This window comes from Theropithecus gelada, chromosome 11, assembly GCF_003255815.1.
Source record: "Theropithecus gelada isolate Dixy chromosome 11, Tgel_1.0, whole genome shotgun sequence".
Lineage (NCBI taxonomy): Eukaryota > Metazoa > Chordata > Mammalia > Primates > Cercopithecidae > Theropithecus > Theropithecus gelada.
This window is the reverse complement of record NC_037679.1, coordinates 1419950-1435013: the sequence shown is the minus strand read 5'-3', so window position 1 is coordinate 1435013 and position 15064 is coordinate 1419950. Positions and strand designations below refer to the sequence as shown.

The 15064-nt window shown below is 36.6% G+C and overlaps 1 protein-coding gene across 1 annotated transcript in view; it reads left to right on the top strand.

The window, feature by feature from the left end:
- The window catches only part of SLC2A13 (solute carrier family 2 member 13), a 389333-nt gene that overhangs the window by 78961 nt on the left and 295308 nt on the right, over positions 1-15064 (top strand). Inside the window, exon 3 of the mRNA XM_025403622.1 lies at positions 8369-8577. Within this exon, the coding sequence (XP_025259407.1) occupies positions 8369-8577 (209 nt within the window). The remainder of the gene's footprint in view (positions 1-8368; positions 8578-15064) is intronic.

Sequence of the window (15064 nt, the reverse complement as noted above, 5' to 3'; positions counted from 1 at the left end):
GAAAATATTTGAGAGAATAACATTCATTTATGATAAAACCTTTCAGCAAACCAGAATAGCAAATGACATCCACACAAAAAAAACTGCAGCGAACTTTATTCTCAGCGGTGAAAAAATGATGCTTTCCCTTATGACTGTTTGCTAGGCAAAGATATCCACTATCATCACTTACATTCATTCAACCAGAAAAGTTGATTCTAAAATTTTTATGGAAAATCAGAGGACCTAAAATTGCTAAACTATCTCGAAGAACAAAGTTGGAGGATTCACTGTCTAATTTCAAGACTTATTATAACACTAAAGTAATCAACACAGTCTGGTAACAGTAGATAAATGAATCAGTGACATAGAAGGAACAACCATATGAATGAATTTTTAAAATATTGTGCTGATTAAAAGAAGCTAGACACAAAACAGTACATTCCCCATGATTCCATATGAAGTTCATCAATGTGCTATGGGGACAGAAGTTTGATCAGTGGTAGTCAATGGGGATTGACTGGAACAGGGGTATAAGAGAACTTCCTTGAATTATGGAAATATTCTCTTTCTTGATTGAGATAATGTTTACAAGGGTGTGCATATTTTCTTAAAATTCAGAATGGTTACACCTTGGATCTCTGCATTTTCTTGTACATAAATTTTACCTAAAAAATAAATTAATTTCAGCCTTATGGTGGATTTCTCTGATATATTCCTGTTCTGCCTTGGCCAGCGAATAATATAAATGTTTCTGCCGGAATGTTTTTCTAATAGCTTCTGTTGGAATAACTGCTCTCCTTACTCCTCCTACACTGGGCCTAAACCCCTATCATGGCAGTTAAAGAATCCTATTTTGTTTGATGATTACTGGAGTATAGGTTACTTGAAGCAACGGATGTCTGTTGATCATTACTGTTTCTCTATAATCTCTAGCTCAAAGCTTTTCATGGATTCTCAGGGTTTGAGAGAAAAAAAGGATATGTGTATATTTAAGAAGTGTGTACGTTATTTTCAGCAGTAGTACTGTGGATTTTTTGCAGGTCTTAACGTATTTTACCATACAGTTTAAAACTACCTAATATTAGTGCAAAATGCCACATTCATTGATTTCGGCAGTATCACATTCTGTCAGAATGTATTTTGCTTCTTCCACTATAATCATGACATTTTAAATAACCCTGGCCAAGCCACTTATATGCTGGTATTAATTTACTTGGTGGTGTCTTCCCTTAAGCTATGTAGACAGAGTCAATATTTTGTTATGTTTACTTACCTGGTAATGATGGTTTGTTTGTTTGCAGTTTACACAGAATCTTTCTTTAGGTAACACGGGAGTTGATCATTTGCGGATCATATATTACCTGCATTTAATGTGAAAGATTCCAGCTGTGCACACTGAAATTTTTGTTATGTACCTTCAGCTGTGGTCTTATGTTTATTCTGTAGCTGCCATCCGATTATCAAGCGTATCAGTCATCAGGGTGCATATTTTACATGGTCCTTGGTGGCAGAGGAAAAGTAACTTTCCAGCCTGGGATCTCAATGTGGCAATGTTTTCTTTTCTGCTAAAATAGACTTGTGAAGCATGAACTAAAATTTAAAAATATGTTACCAAGTAAGTTGCTGTAACATAACTGTAGCAACTGGCTAAATTCAGTGTTATCTGTTTGCATCTAAAACTTTTGCATTAAGTAGAAACATATTACATAAATTGTAACTTATGTTTGGTGACCATGTTATCATGTAAATATCTAGTTATTGATCAATAACGATGACCATTTCTTTTGTAAATCCATGGATAGAGATCTTTTAGTAAACACATCACTCATGTGATTATTCCTTCAGTATATGAAAAATTCAAAATTCGTCGGAACATTGAACAATGTAGTTGGATAGCTCTGGATGTAGGGCTAAGGGCACAGTGTTCTTGGATGAGGTTGAAGGGGTTTAAGTTATGCTTTTTTAAGGGGAAAATGTTTCACTGTCCTGTTTATCATTGGGAAGTTCCAGCTGTGGGGGGGATGCCATCCCTGGGTAAGTTTATTCATGGTGTTCAGTGATTAGCTTTAGTACTTGGCATTTAACATACATTCAGGAGATGTTTCCTGGGTAAATAACTGAGTAGCAGCTCAGAGAAATCACAAGGCTTAGCTTTCCAAGCAAACACAATACATCTTCATTAGGTAGTGTTTTCAAAGAATCTACTGATTCTAATTGCTAACCCTTTTTATTTTCGGTGAACTATTGCAGGAAAAAAAAGATTTTGAGTTTATTTTATAGTTATTTGTGAAAGGATGCCAACTTGAAGCTATAGAATTTTAAAGAATAAATCATCTTAATATTTATAATATTCCTCTGAGCTATTCGGAATGGGCTAACTTGGACACGATTTGTTAATCAATAGCAAAAGTGCAAGCTAGAAGACAGAGTGGAAATAAAACTTAATTGGAATTACAGATACAATTTTTTCATTTCATTTTTTTTTTTTTAGTTTAAGACAGCATTGGATGTTGTTAGAGAATTTGCTAAAAAGCCTCACTGTACTCAGGATGACATTTCAGAGATTGTCAGTGAGCCAATCTTAGTGTTTTAGAAAGTATCAAGATTATCTGTGACTAAAAGATATGAGGTGGTTATTTTGCTTGGAACCATAGTTTTGACAATATGAAGTTGGGAAGCCAGTAAGGAAGTGATAATTGACCTGTACCTTAATGCTCTCATGGCCTGTTGGGAGGATAATTGGCTAAATGAGTATGGTGTCTGAAAACCTTTCCTGTGCCTCTCAAAGTGAAAAGTGTCTTCTCTTAGTAGAATTCAGCTCCTCAAGGGCTATAAAAACAATTGCATGTTTTTAAAAAATATAATGTATTGTAATAAACTTCCCTTAAGTAGGATAGTTTTTCCATTACAGCTTGACTTCATATTAAAACCACAGATCATATAGATCTTCCACTGTAAGGCATTGGCAACCTTTTCATGTCATTTGTGAATTTAAGGAGAAACAGGAACATAGGGGAGAAGGGAAAGAAACAGAACACAAAAGCAGGACACAATTGTTTACTCCTGTACAGTTTCTTCAGGAGGAGTGAGGCTTGGGGAAACCTTTGGGATGCAGAGATTGAAAAATAAAGAGAAAGCAACTTGCGATCTATCATATTCATCATAGAAAATATTTTCAAAGGATCAAATCCTTTAAAATCTTGCAAACGATTATTTTTGCTCCTAATGATTTTTTAAAATTACCCACCTTCTTGTTATCCAACTTTTTCCTGCATGAAAAGTTTTCTAGTGTATGTTAAAGAAACATTAAATAAAACCTTAGTTTGGCACAGTGTTCAAAATAAGCAGTACAAATTTACCCTTTACACATGAGGTATTTTAACTAGTCAGCTATTTTAACAGTAATGCTCTTAGGGAGTTCTGATTTACTAAGGATAGGTGTTGAGAGAATCACAGGATATTCCATTTCCTACTAGCAGTTCTGTGTTATTTAAATCCAGCTTGCAGTTACCCAGCCCAGTGGGTGGTACTGTGTTGGGCACCTGTGCTGGGCACAATTAGGAGTGACAGCTCCCAGCCAGCCAGCTTTGCTTTTGCTTTGTTATTTCTGCAATGTTTTACTGCATTTAACAGAGGTGAGGGAATAATACTTCCAAAGGGAACCTCTGAATTCTTTAAACATGAAGCTAAGGTAAATTAATGCACTTTTTTTTGTTTGTTCTACCAAATTAATTATCAAGTAATTACTGAACATTTAATATAGCTTGACTTATAGTAAACATTTATTGTATGAGCCAGACTTCCTGGATTTTAACTGTAGTTCTGTTGCATACTAACCATGTATCTTCTTTGTGCCTCATTTCTTTGTCTATAAAGTGGGGATAATAATGGCACTCGCCTCATAAGGTTGTTGTGAAATCATAGGAGTTAATGTTTCTTAACTGTTCTGAACAGTGCTTGGCACACGGTAACTGGTGCTACACATTAGCTATTACTATTGCTATTAGTATTGTTGTTACTAAACAATTACATGTCTGTGCTGAGATTGTGCATTCAACGAGATTTTCATATATTTGGAACATAATCATCACACCTCTGGACTGCTAGAGTAGATAACATGCTAACTCATGTTGTCAGTTCAGAGAGGAGGTCAATGATCACGAAGTGCAAAAGTCTGTGACTTAAGGAAGCAGATGTTAGAGGATTATTGTCTTGAGTTACATAGGTGAGAGCAGCAGGATTGCTTTAAAACAGGAATGAGAGCGAATGTGCAGTTCAGAGAAGGAGCTGTTTGGTTTGTTGTGAGGCCCCTAGCCATCTGATGGAAGAGACAGCACACTTGCTCAGCTGAGCCATAGCAGGAGGTCTGGCCCCAGGAATGCACGATCCATGATTCACACAGCTTCAGTCTCTGGAATTGAGAAGGCTTAACCTGAGGTGAAATTGGTGGGATTGTTCTTTATTGATAGCTGGCCTAACATTGTCATTTGGAAGCGTTCCTCTCCCTTTAAATGGCCTGCTTTGGTAGGAAGGTGCTGGTACTGCTAGCTGTGCCAGAAAATAGTTCATTTCGTAACTGTAAGTTTAGAAAATTTTAAATCCTTAGATGAGTGATCATGATGGTAAAGAACATACTACAGATTTTTAAAACTCATGAGAGCTTGGCATGTCTGCTCGACTGTGTGTTCGTCTGGTGCGCTTACTTGCCCGCAGAAGATAAATGGCTTTTGCCGTAAGGTGTGGACCTTGGGTGCTTGTTGTTCATGTTTACCCTGGGTTTTAAAAACATTTAGATCCTTGGTTCTCAGCCACAACTGCACGTTAGCACCACCTGGAGAGCTTTTAATAAAACAGAACTCCCTGGGCCTAGAGCCCAGATCAATTAATCAAAATCCCTGGGGGAGGGTGGGGCCTGGAAACTGGTGGGTTTCACCAGCCTCCTAGGTGATTCTAATGTGAAACCAGGTTTAGAGTACCTGACTTAATTTAGAATAATGAGATCTCTTGTATCAATAGGAGACTACTTGCTTTTCTAGGGGACTGCCTGCCCCAGTATATCACAATACTCTGTCATTCATCTAATTCCTGCTTTCCTTGGATTTAGAGGACTGGTAGTCCTACTACTGCCTTAGTTTGGTTTATAGAGATCCTTCTCTTTTTGTCTCATATTGAAATTTTTATAAGTACCACAGCAACACAGCCTCTTATTTATCTTTCCTGTTCTCCAGTCTGCACATCGTTAGAGGAATGTTTTTCTTAAGAGAGAAATTGGTTAGTTATACCTGCTGAAAATTTAGTTGGGTGATACAGCCAGAACAAACACGTTACAATGATTTCACTTAATTCCCCCAGCAGTCTTATGAAATAGACACTATCACCTGTGTGTTAAAACGTTAAGTAACTTGGCCGAATGCAGTGGCGCATACCTGTAATCCCAGCACTTTGGGTGGGTGGATCACGAGATCAGGAGTTCGAGACCAGCCTGGCCAATATTTTGAAATCCCGTTTCTACTAAAAATACAAAAATTAGCCAGGCGTGGTGGCATGCACCTGCAGTCCCAGCTACTCAGGAAGCTGAGGTAGGAGAATTGCTTGAACCCAGGAGGCAGAGGTTGCAGTGAGTCGAGACTGCTCCACTACACCCCGGGCTGGGAGACAGAGTGAGACTCCATCTCAATAAATAAATAAATAAAATGGTAAGTAACTTGACCAGGTTCTCGTAGTTTGTATGCCCAGAGCTGAAGTGACACCTACATCTGTTCCTGTGTCCTCTGTCATATAAGCTCTGATTTTGTGTACTGCATTTCTTCAAAGCCATGAAAATTATTCATATCAAAATGTTTTCATCATGAAAGTTAATTAAAACAAAATAAGCTTTCCATTTTACTTTTAGAAGTATTAGGATACAAATGTATAAAACATTTTTTTCTTGACTCATCTCTGGAAAGAAGCTTTAGTAGTCTTAAAGATTGGCAGCAGGGTACAAATTCCTTTTCCCCACGTTAGTATAGGCCAATAAAATTGTACATTTCAGATCCAGACTCTTGCACAGATTTCAAAAGGTGGGAAGGCCTATTCTGTCTTCTGTAGCTCACTTAAGAAACATAGGCTGATATATGTCTGTATTTTCCTTTTCTTTTTGTCTTCTCTTTTCTCTTCTCTTCCTTTCTCTTTTTCCTGTTTTAGAAAAACTTGTAAAAATACTGCATCCTGGGATTTAATAGCAAGTAGTAGAGTGCAAAATATTATGTGAGCATCTTGGACCTGAAAATGATTCAGTTTCTGCATTCATTTCAGTGCTCTTTGAAGCATTATCTGCCACTTTTCTATCTTAATAGAAAGATAGGTGTAGATAAATGAAACATAAAGGCTTAGGACTTTTAAAATTTATTTCCTAATCCAGTATATTTAGGGTCTACCTTAAAAAATCACTTTTAAATAATTATCAATATAGTATAAACATTTCTTTGACACAGCTCAGATGGAAGTTTTATTGATTTACAGCAATAAAACACATATTTAAATAACAGATTATATTATGCAAGTTAATATCTTAAGGAGAAGAGGCCAGCAGTACATATTTTTGTGAGCTGATCTCTGTAGCTCTCATCCGAGGACTAGAAGAGAAGGTCCAGTTATGTCTATAATAATGAATGGTTTGGTTGGAAGGAATTACTGTGCAAGTAAATTTGCAGAGCTAAATGACCCAGAAGAGTTGTCTCCTAAGATATTGTCATGTAAATCCAAAGCACAGTTATTTTCTGGTTAGTTAATGTAGAAAGTTTAGATATACAGGTGCTTATGTATTATTTCATAAAATATGTACTCAGTGCCTACTGTGTGCAAGATGACTAGATGCTATGCTGAATACAAAGTTAAATAATATTAAGCAATTGATTGGGATAGGTAAATAATGTATTATTATACAAGATACAGAGACATAAATTAAGGCTAAAAAACTGTGCGCTCTGTGGATGAGCAGAGGCAGGAGTGACTAAATATTGGTGTAATTATCACAATCCATGGCCTAAAGCATAAAACACCTCTAATAAGATTTAACACTGCAGGCCAACTGATTCATTTAGTCATTCATTCATAAATAGTTTATTTACTTTCCAAATCCTGGTTAATTTTTCTGTTTCCATGTGTAGTTTTAGTTTTTGTAGTTTGTAGTAGAAGGTATTCTTACTACCCATGTAATGATCATATTTTTTCTTCTACTGGTTTTTTAATTAAAATGAAATTGCATGGAAAATAGCAGACTTATTTTGTGAAATTTATCTCTGGAACCTTTAAGACTACTATACTTTTAGTTTAGCACAGCTTAAAAGGTAGAATAGCTTTGAAAAATATATTGAGCCAGGTGACTTCCATGACTTATGCATATCAGTGTGGTTTGTTTCGAAGTGGAATTGGCCTGCTGAGCTCTATTGTTAGGAATCTACCCTGGAACATACCTAGAGAAGTTGGATTAACAGAAAACATCCCGGTATCCTAGATGCATGGAGTTTCCACTTGAAAGACAGCTTAAAGTTTATCTAATTCAACCCCTTTGGTTCAAAAAGATGGAGGCTTTAGAGACGTTAGGAAATCAGTCTGGTGATTATAATTTGGAGAGGTCTTTGATGTTGATAAACTCATTACTATTTTTGTTATTTCTTGGATGGAGTTAAAATGATATTGTTATTTGCTATTTAGAATTTTGCCAACCATTAAGAATAGATATTTAAAGAGATAGCAGATAACTTACAACAATATGAGCAGATTTTTATATTTGTCATCGTTTTTATTAGGATTATTGGTTTCTGACTCCATCTTTTTTTTTCCTGTGGGCGCCCAGTCCTCAGTTGATGATGATGAACATGATGCTTGATGGCAAAATGAAATAGGAAAATTGTAGAAACAAAATTATAACTAATGATTCACAAGTCAGAAATAACTATAAAGAAACACGGTTGGGCACGTATTTTAATGAAAAGTGTGCCTTTTAAGCAGATATCAGAAAGTTTTATCATAGCCCCATTTTTATATTGTAAAATACAAAATTACATATGTTAACCTTACATAGGAATGGTGATTATGATGTTTTGCTTAATATGTTTGGTTTAGAATGTGTATACGTAATTATTGTAACTTTTGCTCATTCTTTTTCAATGTAATTTGTGGGAAAGATAGAGAAATAATTAGATTTTTATCATTTTTAAATTTTCAATACAGCACAAAAATATCCTTTTTTCCTAGTGACAGACAGACACACAAACACACAAATAATTCTGGCTAACTTTGCATTAAATATTATTGTTATCAACACAACACAAAAGTATGTGGTGAGCACATGATGGTAAGAGCAAATTTTACAGTAAATGTGGATTTTTTTTTCTTGCAGGTACATGTTGGGACTTGCAGCAATTCCGGCAGTTATACAGTTTTTTGGCTTTCTCTTTTTGCCTGAGAGCCCTCGATGGCTTATTCAGAAAGGACAGACTCAGAAGGCCCGCAGAATTTTATCTCAGATGCGTGGTAACCAGACTATTGATGAGGAATATGATAGCATCAAAAACAACATTGAAGAGGAGGAAAAAGAGGTCGGCTCAGGTATATAGATTTTATACTTATATGAATTTAAAAACTATACAATGGTCTTATTTATTTGTCATTATTGTGTGTGTGTATATATAACATATTTTTTAATATATGGATATTTATGTATATCCATATATTATTTATGTATAAATATCCATATATAAAATTATATGTGTATTATTGACCTTCCATATTAATTTAAAAACTATTTGAACTGTTTTCAAAATAATCATTGTAAAAAATTAAATGCTTTGCTTACATGTGTTGCATTAATTTTCATACTAATTTTCATAAAGCATATGAGTACCTCATGTACTAGTTTAGGAATAAGTTTGTGTTTCCCTATTTTCATTAAAATATTTAATTCATTGTCGATTCTGAAATTCACCATGTCAGAAAACCAAGAAAAGAAAAGTCTCTTGTTAATTTATTTTGATGAATTTATTATTGAAAAAGATTTCACATAAAGATTTACCAAACAATTCTGAGGCAGGATCTATAACCTTGACAGCCTGATTTGGGTAAGTGATGTGTAGCGTGTAAGCGATGGGAAAAGGTAGACATTTCACAATGCAGTTTTTTGACAATAACAGTTAGCCTGCTCACTTTACATTTCCCAAATTGGTCTTATTTTCTCTTGTGCTTCCTTTTGCCTCTACGTTAATTGTTAGCTCAAGGGGAGAGGCAGATTAATATTAGTCAAATTATTTTTCACACCTGAGAGAATGCCAAGCACACCCACTCCTTTGTTGATACATGTCATACACAGGTGTTAGAAGGTCTGTCCAGTCTACTTTCTCCTATGATTTTTTGTGGATCTGACCATTGTTGCCTTTCTGAAACAACAGAATGAGCACTCTGAAGAAGCTGGTCTCTGTGTTAGCCACACATGGCTTGATTTAACTTTATGTACCTGTAGCATGATAGCATGATGCTGTCACTTTGTTACTCAGATCAAAGCCTCAACAAACAAACAGTGAGCCAATTCTATGTGAAGTTCATTTTTTTAACACTTTTTGAGCATCTGCCAGGTGTCCAGCAATGTCAGCATTTCTAGAATAACATATTAGTGCAAAGGTTAAGGAGAATTTTGCTTTAACAAAATGTTTTACTGAGTTCAACATTGTGTTCATTAAAAATATTGTCTTAAAATGTCTATTTAAATGACAACTTATTTTATGCTACTGTCTAAATTCGTCTTCTCAGTAACTCAAATGAAATATGATTTTTTTTTTTTTTTGAGATAAAGTCTCACTCTATAGCCCAGACTGGAGTGCAGTGGCACGATCTTGTCTCACTGCAACCTCTGCCTCCCGAGTTCAAGTGATTCTCCGTCCTCAGCCTCCCGAGTAGTTGGGATTACAGGCATGGGCCATCACACCCAGCTAAGTTCAGTATTTTTTGTAGAGATGAGGTTTCACCATGTTGGTCAGGCTGGTCTTGAACTCCTGACCTCAGGTGATCTGCCCACCTTGGCCTCCCAAAGTACTGGGATTACAGGCGTGAGCCACTGCACCTGGCCATGAATTTGTTTTAATTGTAGTAATTCCTACATTTGAAACTCATGTACAAATAATGTGTGAGTGGAAAAACTTTTCAGAGTGAGAGAACAATTGTTAAATACTATTTACAGCCTGTATTTTTATTAATTTATATAAAGGATAAGACAATTTAATTTTAAAAGCCTTCTTGTTTAGGGATATGGATATCATTGATTTTATTACAAAGCATTAAGGATATAGCTTCATTTTGACTGCTAAAAAATATGTCTGACTACTCTAGCCATGCAGTGTTGACAGTGTATCCTATTTGAGTTTTATACATTATTCAGAATATATAACCAAATGAATTTTTAAAGAAATCTGGGGTACATAGGGTTGCAATTATCAACATCTGCTTTAGTTTTTATCAGAAGTCTTTGGGAGCTAAATAGGGCTCCTTTTCTTGCATATAGATAAAATAATTCTCTATTTCCCAGTTTTGTTTTACATTCACATTTGGCACAGGTTTTTAAAAATACTCTAATGTTATTCACTGGATCCTAATAACATTTGCTCATGCTTGAGTAAATATTCTAAACTTTGGAACTAATAGAATTATTAACTTATCCGTTTCTGGATTTTTATTATTTGAAGTAATATCATCTTGCTTAATTTAAAGCTAATCTTATGTTCTTTTTAAAAAGTACACAGTTAAGAGCACTATGGCATGAATGCATTCAGACAGATTTGCCAGATTACATGGCACCAGTGATTGGGGACCTGATTTTTTATGATTAAGAAACTTGACCACAGTAAAACGTGGTCTGCAGAACTGTGAATTGTATATCGGTATTGTGATGTTCAGGAGCAAGACTCTGGGTCAGTTTAATTGGAAAATAGAGACCAGTGCAGGGACTTAATGTTAACAAACTGGTATGGTCTTGTCCCTCCATCATGCTTCATTCAAGAACGGCAGGCTAGCTGAACAAATGCACATAAAGAAACGGCTAACTTCAAAGTAATAAAAATGCACTGGCGCAGAAAAGATGTGGTGCAGAAAAGCCATTGTGTTGGAGGGGTAGAGAATGGCCTGTTAATCTGTCCATGGATCCTGAGAATTTTGATCCACATCATCAAGCCTGGGAACTGTGGGCAGTAGAGTGCAGCTGCCTGAAGGGAACCTTGATGTAGGCACCACAAATTATCCCGATATTCCAGGAATTTAGAAAGACGTTGTTTGAGACACCCTGTTTCTTATAAGGAGGAATGTTTTATTAAATGTGATGGCTTAGATACCTGTTCTCATTGAGCTTACTATAAGTAGGTCTGATTCCAGATCAGTAAACCATGTCTTGTCTAGCAGTTCCCCAGGGGATTTATGACTTGTGACTGTTATGACACTTGCATATGTGATCCTTCTCTTTTCATAGGAATTTTTTTTTTCTTGTTCACTTGAATTTAAACTTGACCTCTTTGAGGAAAATAGGCCTAGATACTGAATTTCAGCATAATGACACTGCAGTCAAATACTCATTGAAGTGTATATTGGCTATATTAATTTATTTTTTGGATGTGTGAGATTGTCAGTGTATAGAGCATTTCTCTTGGTTTAAAACCACACTTTATATAGTAGATATGGCAGTTACTCTGGCCATGTCAACAGCAAAGTTGAGGCTTCCAGGCCATACTGTGGAATAAGGTTGGAGTGCAGTAGAATCTCATCTCTTCTGCTCATGGCATCGAGGTCAGACTCTTTTGCATGACATACAATGTCTTGTGTGTTTTTTTCCACTGTAGTTGGCAAAACAACAACAAAAAGGCAGTATGGGAAAAGAAGCAAACATTTGGTTTTCACGTGTGCTCAGCATTGTTTATACATCCTTTAGGAATAATAAAGTAAGACTAGCAGAAACAACAGCTTGGTTTGGAGAGCTCACTGGAGTGGGAGACAGGGAGATGGAAGAATATCACTGGCTGTGTCTCAAACTTGCCATCTTAAATGAATCTCGGGAGAGTTGCCGCACCTCAGTTTCTTTTTAGGTTTGTAAGAAAAGCTAGATTATAATAGCTTCAGTACAGACATGTACTGAAAAAGTTTGGAGTTTCTCTCTTGGGCAAATTCGTCAGAGATGGTATTAAAGGTCTGTTTTAAAGGTATTAAAGGTCCAAGGTATTAAAGGTATTAAAGGTCCGATGGTATTAAAGGTCCGAGGTCTGTTTTTTTTTTTTAGGGTTTTCAAAGTCTGTGAGAAGTGCCCCCTCTTTATTTCTAAATGCTATGCGGCAGTATTTCTTTCAAAAGTATTTATTGAGTGACATGCATCAGAGGTGGGGATGTGGCAGTAAATAAGACTGACAACATTCTGGTCCATTCTCACTGGATGAGGCACACAAATAATAAATGAAAGAGCAATTAACTACCAGATAAGTACAAATTATGGTAATTGCTTTGAAAAAAATGAACAGAATAATAAAATGCTTATAGAGGGAATGAAAAGGGGTACTTTACATGGGATGGTTAGGGAAGCCTCTCTGAAGAGATGAACTTGAAGGGTGAAAAGGAATCAGCAATACAGAGAACTGGAGGGAAGACTGTACCAGAGAGAGGAAACAGCAGATGCAAAATTCTGTTTTATTAAGTGGGCCAGATTGATTTTTGCAAGTTTTGATCATGGCTATAAAGTGTACATGTACCAGATTTCTAAGATACTGCAGTAAGAACTAACTATACATCTTTTTTCTCAGGTTCCCAAGCCTAAGTGTTAAATTAGTAGGGACACAATTACTGTTTTCAGAATTGAAAGCAAATTTAAATACAAAGTAACATTAATATGATTTCCATCATTTTGGGGTATGTCTGGTTTGTTTTCCTGGTTTATGTCATATTGCATAGATGTGTAATAGAGTCATGGCCTGTATTATCAACAGATACAGAATCCTGATAGAGACGTAGGTAATTACTTAAGCAATGATTGACAAACTTTTCTGCTTAGCTTCGAAGTTGAGTGAAGAGAGGCAGGCCCTTTGGGGCCTAGTTATAACAGGAGGCAGCTGTGGTAAGCTCAAATATATTTGAATTTTTCTGCTTTATCCTAGACATTAACCAAAGTTTGCATTCTGTTCTATAATGTAACTGTTTTACTTGACTCTAAACATGCTTTTTCTAAATAGTTCCAGTGTTTGTTCATTGGTTTCATGGAACCCATCACTCTGTCATTTATATCCCTGGGATATGTATCCCTCAGTTTGACAGACATGTACTGAAAAAGTTTGGAGTTTCTCTCTTGGGCAAATTCATTAGAGATGGTATTAAAAGTAGAGCCTGTCCATGTCACTAGAGATGAGAGGTCGTCTCTTAAATTGCTGGGCATATAGAAGGCAAAGAGTCTTCATTAGGAGCGTTAGCTCCTGAAAGTTAAAAATTGTCTCCCATGACAAAGGAAGTAAAACGAACCAACAGAAGACACAATTCTTCTGAAGGCAGTCTTAGGGAACAATCCAGAAATAAGAAGTGTGTTTTCATGTGCTTTATATAACCTTGTTTGATAGCGCTTATTTGACTTCTTTAGTTTCTTATCCTGTACCAGCAAACAAGTGTACCCTGGGAGGAGGTGAAAGGAAAGCAAAGGCTGTTGCTGCCATGCCGTGTCAGAAGGGGCTCCCTGGCCCTGCTGCAGGAACCCTTCAGGCACGGCTTCTGGGAGGTCTTAGATAAGGCACCATCTCTGTCGTCCTCCTCTCCACTCTGAAGTGGTGGTACTAAGGCAGGATCATTGTGGTGCTAAGGCCACGGATCATTGGAAGGAAAGCATGAACAACGAAAGCATGAACAACAAAAGCTTTCTCTAGAGAAACATACAGATGGTGGTGTTAGAACTACTGCAAAAAGCTAGGGAAAGAAAAAAGCAGTATGTTTAGGGAGAATGAGGTTATTAGGACAGCATCAGTGCAATGACAGATTGAGTAAAGGAAGGAAGGCAAGGGAGACACTGACTGCATGCCTTAGGGCAGCAAAGAGCAGCCTTTTATAAATCTGTTTATAGCATGGGTTCAATCCAAGGAGCTTAAAAATGGTCATGGGCTTTTTTTTTTTTTTTTTTTTTGAGACAGAGTCTTGTACTGTCATCCAGGCTAGAGTGCAGTGGCACAATTTTGACTCTTTGCAGCCTCTGCCTTCCGGGTTCAAGTGAGTCCCCTGCCTCAGCCTCCCCAGTAGCTGGGACTACAGGCATGCACCACCATGCCCAGCTACTTTTTTGTATGTCTAGTAGAGACGGGTTTTCACCGTGTTGGCCAGGCTGGCCTCGAACTCCTGACCTCAAGTGATCTGCCTGCCTTGGCCTCCCAAAGTGCTAGGATTACAGGCATAAGCCACCACACCTGGCCTTAAAAATTGTTTTACAGTTAATATTACCTAGATCATCTAGATCATGTACTTTCAAAATGGACTTATTAAATAGAAGAATGCCAGCCAGGATATTGGCCCTACCTTTGGTCTGTAAAATCTCAACATTTAGTCATATAGGAGAAGTAGCAACTCATGGGCACTAGGTAATGTTTCAGATTGGAATTAGATGCAGGCCCACTAGGTGCTAGTCACTGTAATAGGGTATTCAGGTTACCTGTGTGATATATAATCTATGTGAAAACATGCAAGCCAGCAAGATTTCCATTATTTAATTTTATCAACTAATGAGCTCAGGAATCTGGGTGAACATCGGCTTTGCCTTTGACAAAGAGTTTGATCTCTAGCCTGGAAAGCAAGAGTATTGTAGGAAAGAGAACTTATTCAAGAGCTTCCTGTGAGTTCATTTTAAAACATGATTTGATTTACTTCCAGTTCTTTGGGGGTCATGTCTGTCATGTATAGGAAGGGACAGCTACATCTTCCTCTTTTTTTTCGTCTAGTAATTTTGCAATTTGGTCATGAAGTCTTACCTTCTCGTAAGTCATTTTCTTTTTCTGTGAATTGATATTGACTGTGACCCTTTCAGCAAATCATATTCTGCAAAGAGGTC